The sequence below is a fragment of the Choloepus didactylus genome, chromosome 15 (assembly GCF_015220235.1).
Source record: "Choloepus didactylus isolate mChoDid1 chromosome 15, mChoDid1.pri, whole genome shotgun sequence".
NCBI classification, from domain to species: Eukaryota; Metazoa; Chordata; class Mammalia; order Pilosa; family Megalonychidae; genus Choloepus; species Choloepus didactylus.
In genome coordinates, this window is record NC_051321.1 from 71902260 (window position 1) to 71920752 (window position 18493).

At 46.8% G+C, this 18493-nt stretch overlaps 1 protein-coding gene across 2 annotated transcripts in view; it reads left to right on the top strand.

The window, feature by feature from the left end:
* Positions 1–2085: 2085 nt before the first annotated feature.
* LRMDA (leucine rich melanocyte differentiation associated) overlaps positions 2086–18493 on the top strand; it is a 1132756-nt gene continuing 1116348 nt past the window's right edge. The window contains exons 1-2 of one of the 2 annotated variants that reach the window (XM_037804641.1): positions 2086–2351; positions 8161–8261. In XM_037804641.1, the coding sequence (XP_037660569.1) occupies positions 2148–2351; positions 8161–8261 (305 nt within the window). In that variant the 5' untranslated portion in view covers positions 2086–2147. The remainder of the gene's footprint in view (positions 2352–8160; positions 8262–18493) is intronic. The other variant, XM_037804640.1, reaches the window with a different exon arrangement.

Here is an 18493-nt window from a genome sequence, read left to right on the forward strand (position 1 = left end):
TTCAACATGAAAGCTCAGCTAAATCTGAGCTATCTTGAATTTTACTTTCTGTGATTACCTAACATTAGCCATCCCCCGCAGTCAACTGGCATTCCCCATGTGCTCACAAGTGGAGACAAGAATGGATTCCAGGCAAGGATGGATTCCAGGCAAAACTCACAGCTTGAATAAAGCCAAGCCATCCTGAGTGGAGCAGCGGGAGAGGAGGCTGGGGAGGTAAGGATGGGGAGGATTACAAAAGGTCTTGAGGGACATACTGGAGATTTGGGACCATATTATTAGTTGATAGGAAGTCACCAAAAGATTTTAGGTAGGGTCAAATGGGCTTTTAGAATGATTACCCTCTGGCTGTGTGGAAGCAGGAACAGTAATGAGGGGGTCTGAAAAGGTATCATTAGATAGTGTCTGTGGGACAGTCTGTGCATGGAGGCAGGGGCATGGCAGAGACAACCTCCAGCAACCCCGTTGAGGGTGGGGATGTGGAGTCTCCAATTTCACCTGTGGGTAGATTTGGGCCTGCTTCCATAGGTCCTCTTTGGCAGCTAGTCAGAGTCCTTCTAGGAAGTCCAAGGTGAAAGGGGTGGCGAGGACAGAGGATCATGACTGTCAGTGGCCTGGGCCCACTTCCTCTTTCTCAGACAGGAAAGGCAGACACAAGTGGCTATGGCCAGCCCAGCTCCGGAGGACAATGGGCCAGAGAGGGGTGTCTAGCAGAGAAAGGAGGGAGGAGTGGGGGGAGCTGGTCAGCAGGGCCAGCAGTGCCTGGAACTCTCCTTTGATCCCCCTTATCTCTGAAGGGCAAGCTTTCTTCTTTTGCCTGTAGGACCTTTTGTTGCACCATTTCCTGGAACCCCCCAAAGTAAACTCAGTTGAGTCTGTGTTCTTACAGCTCCACTCTGCTGTGTCTGTGCCTCCCAGCAGAGAGAGGGGCGGGCAGATCAACACTCGGAGATCAACACTGCTCATCAGAATGCTGACCCTAAGCACCCACCTAACAAAGTGTTAGGGCCAAGGCAGTCTGAGAGAGAACGAGGACAGCCAAAAAATGCAGAAACATGATCACCATCAGCTGTGATTTAGGCGTAGGGGACAATGAAAACGAAAGCCCCATGCACACCACTGCAAATCAGGCAGAGAAGCCACAATTCTCATTTAACACAGTCCTGCTGAGTTGAAGTGCCTGCAGTGTGTGCAAGACGTGGAGTCTGGCCCGCCCGGGCTCAGTTTTCCCATCTCTATTAGAGTGGTGCCTAGATCCATTGGCGTGAAGGGGACAGGGTGGAGAGGCCAGATAAGGCTGAGCTGGCTCATAACTGCACTGGACAGTGGGCGATGATATGGCAAAGAATTGGTGTCTGGTAGTGTAGCTTCGTTTATCCTGGGGACGAGGCAGGAAAGGTGGGAAGAGGCAGGGAGAACATTGGCAGACATGAGCTTGGGGTTTCTGGAGTTATCTGCCCACTGGGCCTGATTTTAGCCACGCAGGAGGGGGAATTTGGGGGGTTAACCCCAATGATGACCTTGAATCTCACAAATACCTTTTTCCTGTGAGAAGGGGGAACGTAAGAGAAACCTGGATTTTGGGGGAATCACCCAATTCTCCTCCCCCAGAGTTTATTATTTTCAGCCTCTGGGGGCCCAGTAGAGAGAATGGGGGTTGTATTAGCTGAGTCAGCAATTTATTTTAGTTATAGGGAAATTCACCCACTCCCCATGGGAAACCTTATCTCCCCAGGTGTCCTTTCAACCTTCTGACTTGGTCCTTCCACACCAAAACTGGGGAGAGGGGAGTTAGGGCCAAGAGGCCCTTCCTTTCTGCAGTTGAGGAGAGTTATGTAATCTGGATTGTGAAACACAGGAAAGACCCAGCTCTCTAAGCCTCGGGTTAACGGCTCAGATGGGGCGACCTGGATGGGAAGACACTCCTCGCCCCAAGTCGGGCCCAGACTAACACAATAGAGCTCTGGATATGGAGTTTGGGGGTGGGGGTGGGGCGCTGTTCCTTTCCTTCGGACCCCTCTCAGGGCGACACGGATCTGGGACGCACGGGGTACCCAGGGGAGTCAAGAGGTCACACTATTCCGCCCAGGTGCAGCCCAGGTGCGCCGCGGGCCACCTGTTGAAGCGCGCGGTGCGGGTTCACGTGCATGAGGGCCCGGCCGAGGGGCCGCGCGGGGCGCACAGCTGAGCCGCGTCCCGGCGCCCCGCCAGGGCCTCGGGCTTCCGCCGGGTCAGCTGACCGCCCGGCGCGGAACTGCGCGCCCTGCCCGCGCTCCCCGCCCCGCGCCCAGACCCGCGCCGCGCGCCCGCCCCGTCCCGCCATGGCCGGGCTCGTGGTCAGTGGAACTCAAGTAAGTCCGCGGGAGGGAGCCCCAACACCCGCCCGGGCACGGTCCGTCTGGGGAGGGACACCCGGGGCGAGGGGCGCCCCCAGAGAGAGGTGCGGGTCCCCTCTGAGACGCGCGGGGCTCCTGCCCACCGCCAGGGGCTGCGTTGGCAGGTGGTGAGTCTGTCAGGTGCCCGCGTCCGAGTGTGGCGGGGACAGAGCCCGTGTCGGGCCGCCCTGGCGGTGTGGGAGGAGGCCCCGAGCGCCCTCAGCTCCCCCTGCCCCTGGCGCCCGCGCTTCTCCATTAGGCCCGGGGGGCACAGGGGGCCGCGACTCGCAGCACCTGTAAGGGCCCCCAAGAATGTTTTCATTTCTTTCATAATGGAAGGAAAAAAGAACTTTAGGTCAAAGAAAATGTAATATATAATAATGTATTTGTCTTCATACCCGTGCAGTCATAAAATATACTTTTTAATATTTTTTTATGGGAGGAGGGTCACGCAAAGGCAAAAGTGCCCAGAGCCACTGAAGTCGTAATGGAAGTCGAGGGGTGTCCTTGCCGGCCCGGGGTTGGGATCCCGGCTGCTGACCAGAGCCCCTTCGCTAGGTGGGTGAGGGCCGTGGTCCACCCCGGTTTTATGTCCGCACCAGATTTCTTGAGCAGGTGTCTGTGGGGATTGGCAAAGCTGCCGTTTCCCTCCTGGGGACAGCCAGCCAGCCGCACGTGCGCTCAGCCCTGTGGCGCGGGGAGGAACCGACGGCGCCAGGCTGGGACCAGGTGCCTTTCACCTGTGGGAGAGCCAGGTCTCCTTTACCTCTTCCTTCCGTCAGAGAAGCGTGGAGCCGGCCCTCTTCCTTTCCACCTTTCCCTGCACACCCTGGAGAAATAGTTCTGAGTTTTTGAAGCTCTCCCCTTAGGTTGTCTAAAGCAGAATTCCATTTTGAGATTACTTTGGGCTAAAAGGAATGTGTCCCCCTTCTCAGAATTCTAGGGGTTTTACAACTCCTAACAGATAAAATAAGGGCAGTCTGTGCTTCCTGTCAGGCTGCCTGCTGGCTGCTTCTTTTTCCTGGAGCCCTGTCATTTCTTCAGTCACATAATTATTGAGCGCTTACTATGTGTCAGGCACCCGGCAGGGTGTTGTTGGAGATTAGCCCTTCTGTTTCCTCTCCCCCGTTTAACAGAGCTTTGCTGCCTGGGATGCTGGCTGGGTCCCTGGACTCACTGCCCATGAGGGGTGAACTGGAGGTCTGGCCAGGGAGGAGGGGTTAAAGGTGACAGGTCTTACTTAGGTGACAGGGGAAAGGGGAAAGGGGGCTTCTGGGAGTTAACCGGCTGCCCAAGGAGGGTCCCTTTCCCTGCAGGCCCCAGGTCTCTGCATTTTCCAATCCAGGATTCTCTGGGTGTAGCATCTTTCAAGTTCATGGAGGAGACAGTGGGGCTGAGGACTTCCTGTGCCTCCTTTTCCTTTTCTTATCCCCTATTTCCCAAGCTTGATTCTTCCTTTACCCCCTGCTGGGGAGGGCTGTCACTCAAGTGTGGGTGAGGTATTTTGGGCCCTTGGGGACTGTTTGAAGAAGATGGCGCTTCCTGGGAGTAGCTGAGAAGACAGGTTTAGGAAGAGGCCCTGGGGTGTTAGTGCCCGATTTCCTAAGCCACCTGAGCCAGTGGATCTGAGCGCCCAGCCCTGGGGTCAGGGTATTTATTAGCCTTCTGCTCTGTGCCATTTCTCATGACAGCTGTTACCTGGGGGAGCGCCTTGAACGTGTGCAGCCCAGTACTCCTCAAACTTTGGGGATCCGTCTTAAAGGGGAAAAAACCTTATGAACCCATAGTGTTGATACTGTTTTATTACAATACTTAAATATGCAAACATAAAACCAGATATAACATTTTCATATTTAGAGATTTATAAAACCCAAATAAAAGCATAACACCAATAAAATTAAAATAAACACTTTAATGAGATGAATGATGTTGTTTTGCTGAAATTAGGTCACTGCTTTCAACAAGACTATGTGCCGGCTGCCATTGCTCTGATTTTTAGGGTTCAGGGACCTGTACTCCCACACACTTGGTGATGTGGAAGTCCTCCCATCACTTTTCTCTTTAAAATATCCTTGTTCAGCATGACTCTGGCTTTATCTGGCCTTCTCTTGACTTGCAGGCATCGTTTATACTCATCATTAAGTCCTCTCCTTTCTTTCCCATTAGTTTATGACAATTAAAGTAGTGGCATCAATACAATTATAGACACAAATGCAAATGTGGAATTTGGGCACTGAAATCTTGTGCCCAAAACACATATGAATAACAAATTCCTTATATAGGGATGTTGGTTCTGACTCAACAACTATTTACCCAGTGCCCACTAGGTGACAGGGACAGTACTGCATGCTTTAAATATATTATCTCATTCCTATAGTATAGGTAAAATCGGATAATAATATGTTGTGACTTATGGGACTGTTTCATGAGGATTGAATAAAATAACATAAGTGATGGGCTTTTGGCACATGGTAAGCATTTGATAAATGCTGGTTGTTATATTATTTTTAACACCTTTGGAGGTGGCAGTTGTTAGCCTAGTTTACAGAAGAGGAAACAGAGTCTCCCATGAGGTGGTGACTCATCCAAGATAACACAACTAGTTAAGTAGCCACGCAGGGACTCAAGCTGGTACCCTGGGTGGTTTCTACTCTGACAGAGCTGCTGCAAGTATTGCAAATTTAAAATCAAGGTGTCTCACCCCCACCCCTCAGTCTGACTATTGACAAATACATCATCCCTCAAAATGCTCTGGGATCCGACCCTCTCAACTGCAAAGAGACTCCAGTCTTCTGCAGTTTGGTAATTTTCTGTAGCTTCTGCTTAGGGGGACTCAGAGGGGTGCATGTGAGGCGATTCCTCCCAGACATTCTTGCCTCCCTCTCAGGTGCCCCTCTCTTGGGGAGCTTTAACTTAATGTATTTCCATTTACCTGGTAGTGGTGTCCCATTCTGTTATCAATCCACACAGGGTGGGAGTGTTGGGGTACAAATTATAAAAGGTAGGAAAGTTAAAATTACAAAATTTGGTTCCTCTATTTAGTCTTAATCAAGATAATTGACTAAATGCAATGACTTCTGAATCCTCGATGTGCCCTTGCTTCTGTGCCATTTAAAACCTATTAATCTCTATGCCCCATTTCCTGTTTGCTGAAGAAGCATACTGTTTTTGGTCTGGCTTTTCTGGCCTTGTCTCTTATATTAGGTGTCCTGTGCTCCAAGAAACTTCTTGACATCCTGAGGGGTAATGCCTGCCGCTCTGAAGCAATTCTTAAACAAATCTCTCTTCTAGTTATGAGGGTTTTTTGAATTTCTGGCTATGGCTGCTTTCTGCTTTTAAGCTTTTCCCAGCTGATTTGAACCCTTTAACCTGATCTCCTTAACCCACATGTAAAATCTTCCAGTTTACCACAGTGGTGGTCCCAGCAAGCAGACTGCGGAGCAAGTTGATTCTCATACTCAACTTTGGAGCCTTGGTCTTCATCTCTTGAAATGGGGACAAGTTGTGGTTTATTTAAGTTTCCTGGGATATGGTGTTAAGAGCATGGACTCAAACAAGCTGATGAATGTCTGGTCAGGCAGACCGTGAGTGATCCAATGCTTCATGGCAATAGTTCTCCTTGGTGCTGCTGTTTCCTCTGAAGAGAAATCTTAGGGAAAAAAAGGGGAGAAAATAAGATGTCTATCTCCTTCTCCAGGCTCTGACACTATTCTTGGGCCCTCAACACGGAGTCATGAGGTAATACTCAACCCTTCCTGTTAGGAAGACTCATGTTGAAGCCACAATATGATGATAGTCCTGCCATTGGCATCTGCTGATCAAGAAAACCCATATTGACATGTGGATTTGGAAGATCTTTGTGGCTCCCAAGTTGGAAGCCCAGGACTTAGACCAGTCACCATCACTAAGAACCTGTATTATGCTGGGCAGCTCTCTGGAGTCTCACTTCCCTTGTCTATAATGGTGGACAGGGGTGGGGAGTGGTTTAACAAATGGGGTCCTCATTAGATTTAGGCCTTGGTACATCTGTGGGGAGACCTCGGTTTCTACTTCTAAATCTCGGTTTCCTTGCTATGTCATTGAAGCCTTGAATCATGATGATATGTACAAGATGGTGGAGCATGCAGGGACGAAAGGGATGGGTAATTCTGGAGAGCTCCATGCACATGGGGGGTTTAATGTGAAATTATAACAGCGAAGAAACTATTGAGGGAAATTGAAGTCTCCAGATTAATTTGGCGCCTTCATCCCTGAGATGATTGGGACCTTATTCCCCAATCTCTCCTTGGTCTATGATTTCCATCTCAGATTGGAAGCAGAATTTATTATGTCAAGGAGCTATGAAGAAAGGTGGGTCCCATAAAGAAACGGGAGAGATTGCTAGATTGAACCCAGCATCCGTTATTTTCTAACCTGTATATTCCTGAGTCAAAATTATTTTATTGGAGTCAGCTATTTTTCTGTCCTCTCTCCCCAACTCTTTGTCCTGCTGGGATGAAGTTATCGGAGGGGAGTAACTGGAAGGAGAGGGAATATAAGACATTTTATTATCAGCTATGTGTCCCCTTTGGATAGGAGAGGGTTGAGAGATGGCTTGAAAAGTTGAGGGTGCTGGGGTGCAGTGTGGCTTGTGTTAGGTGAACCATATGAAAGTGCTGTTCTTGTGGTTCTAAAGCAGTTGAATATTGGTAATTTCATATGGTTCAACCTAATATCTGAGGATGCGAGACACCACCTATTTTTGTTCCTCAATAGAAAACTTATAACCCTTTTAGGGAATCTCTCATCCACTTCAAGATGTCCTTGTCTATCTGGGTAGAAGAATGGGTATTTGTAGGAGGATAGATCAAGGCTGTAGCCATGTGACAGGACTGAATTTCTGCCTGGGCAGTGGAAGAGGGGTCCTTTATTGTGTATTGTGGCCCACTAGGTTTGTTTTATGGTTTTGGAATTAATTGCCAATCCAGCAAAACTCCAAAACTGGGTGGTTGGGGTAGTGAGAAAGCCCACTGATCTGCTCACAGTCAGAAGTTCTGCAATCAAATTTCAGTTCAGCCTCTTAATATTTGGGCACACAGTAGGCACTCAACTACCACAACAATGCCAACAATAATAATAAAGAACGCCTAAGGAAAAAGCCCTGCTAGCAGGGTGTGGTTGATTGCAAAAGCCTCCCTGGAAGAGGAGGACTTAAAAGCTCTGACCATGTATCACTGTCCTCTCAGTTCAGAACTTGTCAGTTCTGATGTGGAGGGCAGTTTATACACAGTGGTCATAGGGTGGGACTGGTGGTTCTGGGGAGGTTTTCCTGGCTGACCCCATTTATTCTAGCACCCTGTAGGCTGAGTGCTGCTAAGTGCATCTGCTAGGTCTTACATGAGGAAATGTAAACAGCAGGGTGTTTGGGAGGTGGGGTCAGTGGAGGTGAGGGAGAGGGAGAAGCAGAGGGGCAGCTGCAGGCAAGGCCCCCCGAGGGGGAGGCTGATGGCTGTGATTATATCAGCTGCCTGGACACCTGAATCCGGCCAATTGAAGTCCACTTTGCCGTTGTGCCAGGGATTAGTCTCCATCATGCTAACTGTCCCAGGAAAGAGTTGTTGTTGGCGGAGTCCCTGAAGCTCCCACAGCTGAATGGATCAGGGAAACAGCCACAAATGTGGCCTTTTTTGGTACAAGGAGCCTGCGTTCAAAGTTGCAGAAGCAATCATCGGATCAATGGCTCAGGGCCGTGAGCAGCTGGGTGCTTTCCTTGTGTCACGTTGTTTCTGTTCCATTTAATTTCCAGGTGTCCTACATCGGCCAGGACTGCAGAGAAATTCCAGAGAGCCTCGGGAGGGACTGTGGACATTTTGCAAAGAGGCTCGATCTCAGCTTTAACCTTCTGAGGTATGTAACCTTAACACGATGCGGGCCAGGCCTGGGAGGCCCAGTCTCCCTTGGCACTTAAGGGCCCCACAAATAACAGCCAGTGTTCCAGCTCTGTATAGGGTGTCCTTCCATTCAACTCAGGGCTCTGAGATCCGTGTCATCGTGCCCAAGAAGGTCCGACTTGGCTTCAGATTCCTCCTAACCTTTTTGTGCAGCTGAAGAAGCAGTGAGCATTTGAGCATCGTCCATCTCGTGAGTTTCTATGTGAGAGCCAGTATATTTTTACTTTGTTCTTTTCCTTTCTCACTTGTACCGATGCAGACAAGTCAGAGTCCTCTTGGGGCAGGAATGAGATGCAGCCAGTGGGAGAGTTTTGGGGTGTTTAGGTATGCTTTTTTGGATATCCCCATCTCCCAAAGCATTTGCCAAGTCACAGGTAGGATGTGCATGTGCTCACGTATGTTTTCTTTCTTTGCCTTTTAATGAGTTGGAACCTTAAATATCTGTGATGATGATTTCTCCCAGATGGTGTTTGAAGAAATTTCAAACATTGTTGGCACGGGGTGGGAGGGAGGGAGGGAAAGTCTCTAACAACTGTTCCAGTCTTGGCAAAAGGTAAGTATGAGCTTATGTATTATTCCGATGGAGAGCACAGACAGATGTTTCATTTCTTCCCAAAGGCTTACGGATTGTGACTGGTTTGGGGGGCTAGGAAGTGGCAGTGGAAAGTGGAATGAGTGAGTGGGGGTCCGGATGGTGTCCTCTCTCCTCACAAACTGGTTCCACGGGGGCCTTTTCCCCTAAGTGCCTGCCTTAAGGACTGACTTGGGCTAGGAGAGAGGAGGACCCCAAATCCCACTCCAGGGCTCAGCACTTTTCTGCTTCTACGTGTTGGAGTCTTTTCTCTCTCAACCTCAAGTCAGGACATTTGGAAAATAAAATGAGCAAAACTTGGGGCATTAAGGCACAGAGGGGAGAGGGGAATTTAACTTTAAGCGAGGCCCACGGAGCTTCTCAGGCTGGTGTCTGGGAGCACAGGGCCAGGCTGAGATGCATTTTATCCAAGGAATGGGAGTCGAGTGGGTGTGGTAGAGAGAGCATGGGGCTGAGCGTGCCCTCTCCCTGACTTCCAGAGGCTTCATGTACCCCTGGGGAGATGGGGGAACTGAAAAGTCACAAAGCAAAACATAGGGATGAGAGGAGGCCAAATACATCAATGCTGACTCTAAGGAAATTAAGGATGGTGTTTGGCCCAAACACCCAAGGAGAAGAGAAGGGGCTCAGCATAAGCTGATGTGTGCCTGAGACACACATGCATTAAACAAGCCCTGCAGCCTGCACTCAGGCAAAAGATTCCTTTGCTTGGCGCTGGAAGGAAGGAGTCCCGCCGGGTGACCGTGGACTCTGGAGGCCCGGGGTGTGTAGTGGCCACCTTGTGAGTGGCTGGTGGGAGCCCGGATGTGGGTTTGGGGAGGGCTGTGTGTCAGCGCCACAGGTCATGGGACTGGGCTGTCAGGACTGAAGAAACAGAGCTGTCTTTGTAATACCCAGGGGCCCTGCGCCCTTCTACAGAAGAAGGGCTGGATGTTGGGAGGTGCGTCTATGTAGGAGGAGAGAAGAGGCTTTTGGCTCTCAGAGGCTGGACCTGTAAGGAATTATCATTGGAAATGACAGGTCATGGACGAAGGAAAATTTATTGAGGGGGTCAGAAATATGGCTTCCGACGGAGAGCAGTTAAGGCTTCTGCTTTCCTTTGTTGAGAGGAAATATGTTTCTAGTAGCACTGAGTTCGAGGAGCTGATGCATGGGGTCAGGAGCCTGGTGTCATCCGTGGTGTCGTGGGTCAGTGTGTGAGCTGCATGCTGGGCTGTGGCTGGGTTGGGTCAGGGGTGAGCGGTGGAGGGTGGGCCAAGGTTTAGGAAGAGTTTACGTTTATGACTTGGTCAAGCTGGTGGGGATCACAGACCAGAATAGAGAAGAGCAATCCCAACTTAACTTGGGTGTGTTTGGGAAGGATTGTCTTGGACCTTCTTTTTTTAATTCATTTTTATTGAGATATATTCACATACCATGCAGTCATACAAAACAAAGCATACATTCAATTGTTTATAGTACCATTATATAGTTGTGCATTCATCACCAAAATTAATTTTTGAACATTTTCATTACCACACACACAAAAATAGTAAGAATAAAAATTAAAGTGAAAAAGAACAATTAAAGTGAAAAAGAACAATTAAAGTGAAAAAGAACAATTAAAGTAAAAAAGAACACTGGGTGCCTTTTTTTTTCCTTGCCCCATTTTGCTACTCATCCATCCATACACTAGACAAAGGGGAATGTGGTCCATATGGCTTTCCCAATCACATTGTCACCCCTCATAAGCTACATTTCTATAGAATTGTCTTCAAGATTCATGGGTTCTGGGTTGTAGTTTGATAGTTTCAGGTATTTACTGCTCGCTACTCCAATTCACTGGAACCTAAAAAGGGTTGTCTATATTGTGTGCAAGAGTGCCCACCAGAGTGACCTCTCGGCTCCTTTTGGAATCTCTCAGCCACTGAAACTTATTTCATTTTCTTTCACATCCCCCTTTTGGTCAAGAAGATGTTCTCCATCCCATGATGCCGGGTCTAGATTCCTCCCCGTGAGTCATATTCCACGTTGATCTTGGACCTTCTTTATTCACCAACTGGGGGATGAGGCAGGCAGCACTGTATCTCTAGGGTGTCAAAGGAAGATGGGAGCTTCCTCGGGGACTAGTCCCTCTTTGTTCTCAGCTAGCTCAAAATCAAAGACGCTTTAGATTCTTAGCTCATTCCTCTTTTAGAAAGGGGAGGGGAGAGGGGGAGAGGAGGAGAGAAAGGAGATAATAAATGTACCTTCTGATTAAGTGGGTATGTAGCAGATGACCTGAGACCTCTAAGCTTCGGGGATCAGTAGCTTATATTCACATCCAGATGAAATGTCCTGAGCCCCCAGCCCACCACACACTCTAGGAAGTTTCCCTCACTATTTCCCTGGGCTTTTGGAGCACACCTGTGGGTCAGTCTGCCCTGTGCCTGGATTTACCGCAGCTCCCGGCTGTGAACACCTCTCTCGGTTCTTTCCAGAGCTGCCTTCAGAAATACATAATTCTTCTTGTTTTATTATATGCAGAAAAAGTAGACTTCCCCCATCCCCACTCTTTCTTGAACATCTCTACAGGTTTCCTTTTCACACCCAAAAAGTCCTACCAGGGCATTGCCTAAACAGAACAACCTCTGCCCTTTCTCATCTCCTGCTAATTTTGCTACTCCCCTTGGTTGCAAAGGCAGCTGTAGTTTGGTGTTGTTTTAGGCCACAATTTGTTTTTAGGCAAGGGGTTCTTTTATACACTCATATTATTATTATTTATGTTTATTCTATTATTCATGCATTGTAATTAACATATGCCCATGTTATAACCTTCCGGAGGAACAAAAATGCAAACAGAGGGAAGAAAATAACCTCCTTTACATCTATGTCTTTTAGCTTCCCAGTTCCCCTCTGCTACTTGCTTTTTTGTGTATTCTTCCAGAGTTATAATACGCATGTACTAACGTATGACGTATATGGGTATGATTATATGTGTATGTGTGTGTGAATTTCCTTTTATGTGGCCAGATTTGTATTTACTTCTTGCCTAGATGTCATTTGAAAGGGAGACACTAGGCTTCAGTTACCTACCCATGCTGGGAACATCCTTCTTTAATGTCTTATCATTCATTCTTTACCACACATCATCATCGTTGTTAATCTCATTCATAAAAGTGATGGTTTTGCTGTTTCTCTACATGGCCACCTGTTCATGCTGGAGGGAATGGCAGTTAGGGATTTATATAAGCTCTGAATTTTTGTTTTAAGTCATTATATACTTTTTTTCCTCCCTTTTACCTCATAGTTTTCTCTACTGCACTAACTATGGTAAATGCACCTCTGCCTCGGTGGGTTGTTCCATTAGTAAACTGGTTCCCTCTGTGTACAGAAGGAAATTCAGGCTCTATGTTTCTGTGACCCTGTTCCGGGGGGGAATTAAAGTCCCTGGAGCCTGTGTGTGCCCTTTCAGATTCAAAGTTGGAAGAGGAAGCAAGAAAACAGGACTGAGTAAAATTTCTGGCTCTCTCGAAAGGCTCTGGCATTCCTCTCCTCTGCCCTTTCAGTCTGGATCTGATTCTTCACCAGGTAAGCTGGAGACCGTGAACTTGGGGCCGTCTCCCTGGACTGGAAGGATAGAGCACTTAGGGGCTGACCGGGTAATGCCCAGGAGAACCCAGTGAAAGTGAAGTTTTGCCTTTGGACTCAAATGCTTTGATGAGCATGAGTCCAGTATCGACATCTGCATGAAACTGTACTTAAGAGCATTCGTTTTGAAAACACTTTGAAAAATTAAAAATAATGCTTAGTATCTTGGTAAATTCAGAAAAGTATGAATGAAACCCTCTCCCCCTCAAATTGTTGACAATCTTGTCACCCAGAAATTACCATTCTCAATATTTTATCGTCTTCCTGGTCTTTAATCATGACTAATATTTTTTAAAATGATGCTGAGTTATATACGTTTTGTTGCCTGTGTTCACATTATGTTAGAAGGATTTTCCCATCTCAAATATTTGACTTTATCACAGGTTTTAATGGTTTCTTAACTCATTTCTCAGTACTGGACTTTTGTCTTCTTTCAAGATTGTTAGTATTATAAATAACTATTATAAATACACTTGTAATATTCATTGATGAGTATGTTTCTGATTAATTGCTTGGGACAAATTCCTGGAGATGGAATTGTCAAGGGTTTTGATATGGATGTCAAGTTGCCCTCTAGGGCAATTCATACCAAGAGGAGTATTTGAATATTCACTGTCCCAAACTCTTCCTTGAACTTATTTCTTGAGTTTTTAATATTTTACCTCTGTTTTGTTCATTAGCAAAGAGAATCATAGCCTTTACCCAATGCTGGTTCCTTGACCTGCTGAAGGTGAAGAGAGCTTTTTAATTAATAAGTTGTTCCAGCTTCAGTTTTCCCTTTTGCCTGGTTTGGAGACAGTGGAATCCTCTCTGATGGTCCCATTCCTCTCCTCCCAGGGCCCTGAGTGGTTTGTGTGAGTTGCCTACTTAGCTTGCTGAACACAGCGGGGAGAGCAGAGCTCCCATGGCAAGCAGTGATAAATACGCCCATGTCAATCTGGTAATAAAAGCAAGAGGGTTTAATTGATCTATGGCAACAGGAAGCTTATGTTTTAAAAATTAAATTATTTGCAGTCGCATCTTATTTAGCATCACTCTGATAAATGCACTGGACAGGGGAAAAACCTGTTTACTTAGGAAAAGATTCTTCGATGGAAGCTTGCTTGAAGGACTGGGGAGTTTGGAAATCTCCAGTAAAGGGACAGTGGCTCTGTCCTCTCTCCCAGGCCAAAGGCAATGAGGCAGATACCCAGGGAACTGTCAAAGCTTCTTGGTGGACAGACACACCATCCTTTCTGTGTCTGTTATGAACTGCTAGGCAAAACTGGGCCTGTTATTTTGCTGCTTGGTTGGGAAGATGGGCAGTGTTATGAAAAGAACCAAGGCTTTGGGGTTAGACCATCCTGGCTTGAAATCCTGCTTCTTTTTCATCTACCAGTTGTTTAACTGGCCTTGGGCTAACTGCAGAAATGTTCGGCGCGTAAACGTGTGTAAAGTGCCTAACAAATCACCTGGCATGTAATAGGTCTTCCCTAAGCATAGCTACTGTTAGTGCTTGGAGCCTGGTGCTGGTAAGGCAAGTGCCCAGGCTAGACCTTGCTGGGGGCCATTTTACTCTCTTGTAGTCTTTGGGGCTCTTCCAAATATTCAGGATTTTCTCTCCTTCATCACAAGGTATACTTAAATATCTCTGTGCCCTTTGATACGACTTTTGGGCAGAAACTCTAAGAGCCAGTGCATGATTTACCACTTTCTTTCCCATGTACTGTGATCATCAGTCTGGGTTTCTGACCATAAATGAATGGAACTCCCTGCCGATTTGTGTTGGACAGAGAGTGTGAGTGAGAAATAAATCTTGGTTATAAGATTTTGAGGTTGTTTGTTAATGCAGCATCACCTCACTTATACTAACTGCTATAAATGCTGTCGTTTTCCAACTGCCCCTGACATTCTATAGGATAGATCCACTCTTCTGATGCATATTTTTCATCCCTGCCTACTCCTAGCATATCTTTATTCATATTCCACTGGGACTGTGTGAGAGAGAAAATTCTCCACTCTCTCAGGAGCACAGCTCAAAGGGCCTGTTCTGTTGGCAGTGGGTCTTCATTGAATGGTATCTTTGTAGTCCGGGGCCTTGTTTGTATGTGTTTCCAAACCCCAAATGTCATGGTCTTACCTGGGAGTACACTGATGTTGGGAGTGGGTAACGACAGAGCTCATGCCGCTAAGCCTTGTAAGGAAGAGATGATGGTAGAAAAGACAGACTTTGAAATAAAAACTGTTAATGAGTTCTCAGTATAGTTCTAGGCATTGGTAACTCCTGAATGATTCCAAGGAGGCAAGAGTCTGGGTATGTAGGAACCAGTCTTCTCTAAGCTGGGCAGTGCTGCATACAACATCTCTTTTGTTTCCTGGGTATCATTGGCCATTCTAGTATCTCCAGCTACCAGCAGAACATACAATCAAAAGGTGAAGTGGAAAATGACCTGGCAGGTAATCAGCATCTCAAGAGCAGGAGTTCGATTCCCTTTCCATACAACACTTGCTAGCGTCACCTCCACAACTAGAACCACTAAGGGAAGTTTAGCTAAATGAGGGAGGCAGGTCACCAGGCATCTACATCCAACCCCCAAGAATGTCATCACTTGCTTCCTGGATTTCTGCCCTTTGTCACCAGGCTGGAGAAGGGGTGGGAGCTTGGAGAGAATTGTCAAAGGGACCACAGCTTTCCCGAGGGTCAGCATTCTTGTACGTAAATGATCACCATAACTTGCAGAAGAATTTAGAGTTCTTTCACAAGCACAGAATTTCTTCGTATTTCCTGCAGGACTTGCCTCTAGGATAAGAAATTCCTTGGCTTTTTAGTAATGCCTCTTATTTTCCCCATCATCTACTTTACTCCTCCAGAATCTTGGGGTTTATTATTATTTTTCTCTGTGAAGTCTCTCTTCCTGGGTCTGCTCCACTCTCTCACTCTTCCCTGCTCTCTGTTCTGAGGACATGCTTGTGCATGAGACTACTGTTGTCTTTGAAGATAAAGATGTGGTCAGGGTGGCTGTTGGAAGCAGTGGCAATTCCGGGGGAGGGGAGAGGCCCTGGTGAGTTTTACCCTCTCATACTTTCTATTCACTGGGACTCCAGGTTCTCAACCACAGCCACGCAGTTCTGCTGCCCTAGCAGCATTTCGTTGTCATGGTGACGGGAGTGGGGGCTCTCCTCGCAGTTAGTGGGTGAGGCCAGGGATGCTAAATATCTTGCAGGGCACAGGACGGCTTTGGACAAAAGAGAACCCAACCTTTCCATTTGAAAGCCAACTATACCTTGTTGAGGAAGACCCCTGAGTCCTTTCAAAGATAGCTTACAGAATGGCTCTCTTGATGAGCTTCATGATAGAGTAACCTTGCAAATAAGTACAGATAGGTGACTGGCTCCACTCTCCAAAGGAGCCCAGGGACAGGGGAGTCAAGCAAATGACACCAGCCATTGTGCTAATTTTCTTAAAAATAGAAATAAAAATGAACATTATGGAGAATTTACCATACGCCCAGGCTGGGCCCAGCACTTCACACATGTTCTCTCGTGCAGTCCTCCCAATAGAATTTTGAGAAGGGTTCAGGAATTACCCACATTTTACCAATGAAGCAACTGAGGCCCAGAGAGCCAAAGTAATTTGCCCACAGTCATACCAATGGTTAAATAAGAAAACTGGGATTAAAGAAACCCGGGTGGTCTGACTACAGCTTTATGATTATTCTAAGCTGCTTTTTATGGTATAAATAGTTGCTTTCTTTGGGCTAGCCCCTTCCAAGCCTGCATTTCCTTGAAGGGGCTAAAAAAGTTTTGTTTTTTTTTTCTTTTTGAGTCACTAAAATCCTGTGCAAATCACTGGAGCAAGGTCAGAGTGGCTTTCTGCAGCTCCAGGTAGGACCAAAGGCCCTGGAATCCTATCGGTTGCATTACCTCCTCTTCTGTTTCTCAAAAAGCTTCCCAATTTGGAAAGTTGGGTGAGACAGGACCTCGTGAGGCCGAGGCTAGCTTGAGGGTGGGGGACTCCCAGATGAACCCTGAAACCTAGTTCCCATGCTCGTCATCTCCCGTTGGGCTGGAAAGCGTGGCTTAAAGTGAAGGTCACTGTCCTGGGGGAAAGATGGCTCAACAGTTGTTATGACGGCTTGCTGTCCCAGCCTTGGGACAGGGGAACCTTGAAAAAAATTCCTGCTTGCATGAATTTTGAATCTGAAAGGAAAAGAAGAGAGGGGTGTGTGTGTGTGTGTGTGTGTGTGTGTGTGTGTGTGTGTGTGTGTGTGTCCAAAAAGCCTCTTTCCTCTCATCTCCTCAGGGCCTGCAGTGTTGGAGATTTCAGCTGTTCCCTGCTCCTTTATGATGAAAGGGGAGCGATTATGCTTTTTGCTGGGTGTCTGCATTTAATTGCAGGGATATAATAATTACAAATTCTCCCTGCCCAAGACTTTCTGAATCAAAGGTTTCTGCTATCCCAGCTGCTTTCTCTTCCCATTTGCACATCCATTCCCCCATCACTGCGACAGCACAAGGCCACTTAGGGTTGTAAATGAGAGAGAGACACACACACATGTTCAGGTTTCTTTTAGAGTTAAACACACACACACACACACACACACACACACACACAATTCCTCCAGCTTCATCATTTTGGAGATCGGCTACATGCCCCTCACCTTTGCACCACCTCCCCTAAGCCCCTCTCTGAGTTTATACAGAACCAAATTTTTGAGTCTCCTGGGTGTCTGCTTTTTCTCTGGATCTGAAGATGTAAGAGACAGGTAGAACAGGGACGACCAACAAAAGAGGTCTTTTTTTAAAAAAAAAAATGCCCAAACCATTCTTGAGATAAAACAAGACTTATTAAAAACAATTGAAGGGGAGGGCAGAAACGGGGGGGGGGGGGTTGTTAACGTCCCCACCCCCCACCCCGCCATGACCACGTCCCGTTTTCTGCAGCTGGAGAAGTGTTTTAAGAAAATGCACCGTTGTTGAGACCTTTTTTTTTCCTTGATGGATTTATTTATAAGGTAGAGAAATATTTTCCCCATAATTGGGTAACTCTTAATAGTAGCGATTGCATATTTATCAGTGTAAGGGGCTATTAATGTAACTGTCAGGCCCCAACACATTTCTGCATTAAATCCATTTAGTATGTGCATTATTCGGGCTCGCATGTCACTAGGACATCAAAGCCCCATGGGCGTGGAGAGCTCCATGCCCTGCTGTGGCTGCCGAGCAGGCCCTTGATCAATAAATGTAACATGTTAATGCAGAGCAAATAGAATAAAAGATTTCTTTGACAAGACATGAAAAATCACCTTGTGGCAGCTGGCATGTGATGCCGTTTCTGGGGAGACACTAGCAAAGTTGATCTGACAAGTAAAGAGGAGAGATGATGGTTGTAAGGTGCTTTTGTTTCAAACTTCTTTCTTGACCTGTCAGGTTTTGAAGGCGCCTCAATGGCTCTTTTTTGTCATGTGAAAATTGTAGTCTTAGGTAGTTATGAAGCAGTTATCTCTTCTCAAATTGTGAATGCTGCTGTTTAATTGATTCACTTAGCATTTGAAACTGTCACGCATTAATAATTGCGAAATCCTGTAGATACTGCGCTAGTGTGTCATGCCTAAATGTGTAGTTATCAGAAAATTAATATCCTTAATGAACCGGTGCTTTCAAACTAACATTGCATGAAATCTCTTTTGCCCTTTCATTTGCTGAAGCCGCATCCGCCAGTTTGCCGAGAATCACCTCTCGACAGTTTGCTTTCTTGATGCCCGACAAATGCCAGCTTTGCTGTGGGTACATCGTGGGCTCAATGACAATAAATATAGTAATTATACCGGAGTTAGTAATTAACATAATTGTAGTCAATTACGACAAATACAGTGCAGAGCTAAATAAATGAGAGGGGAGAAATTAGCAAGCTAATTGATTTATCTTTACTTGGCTTTCCATTACAACTGGCAGGGCTGTTTTTCTTGGGGTAGGGAAGAGGAGGGGGGAGAAAAAGTCCCCACAAG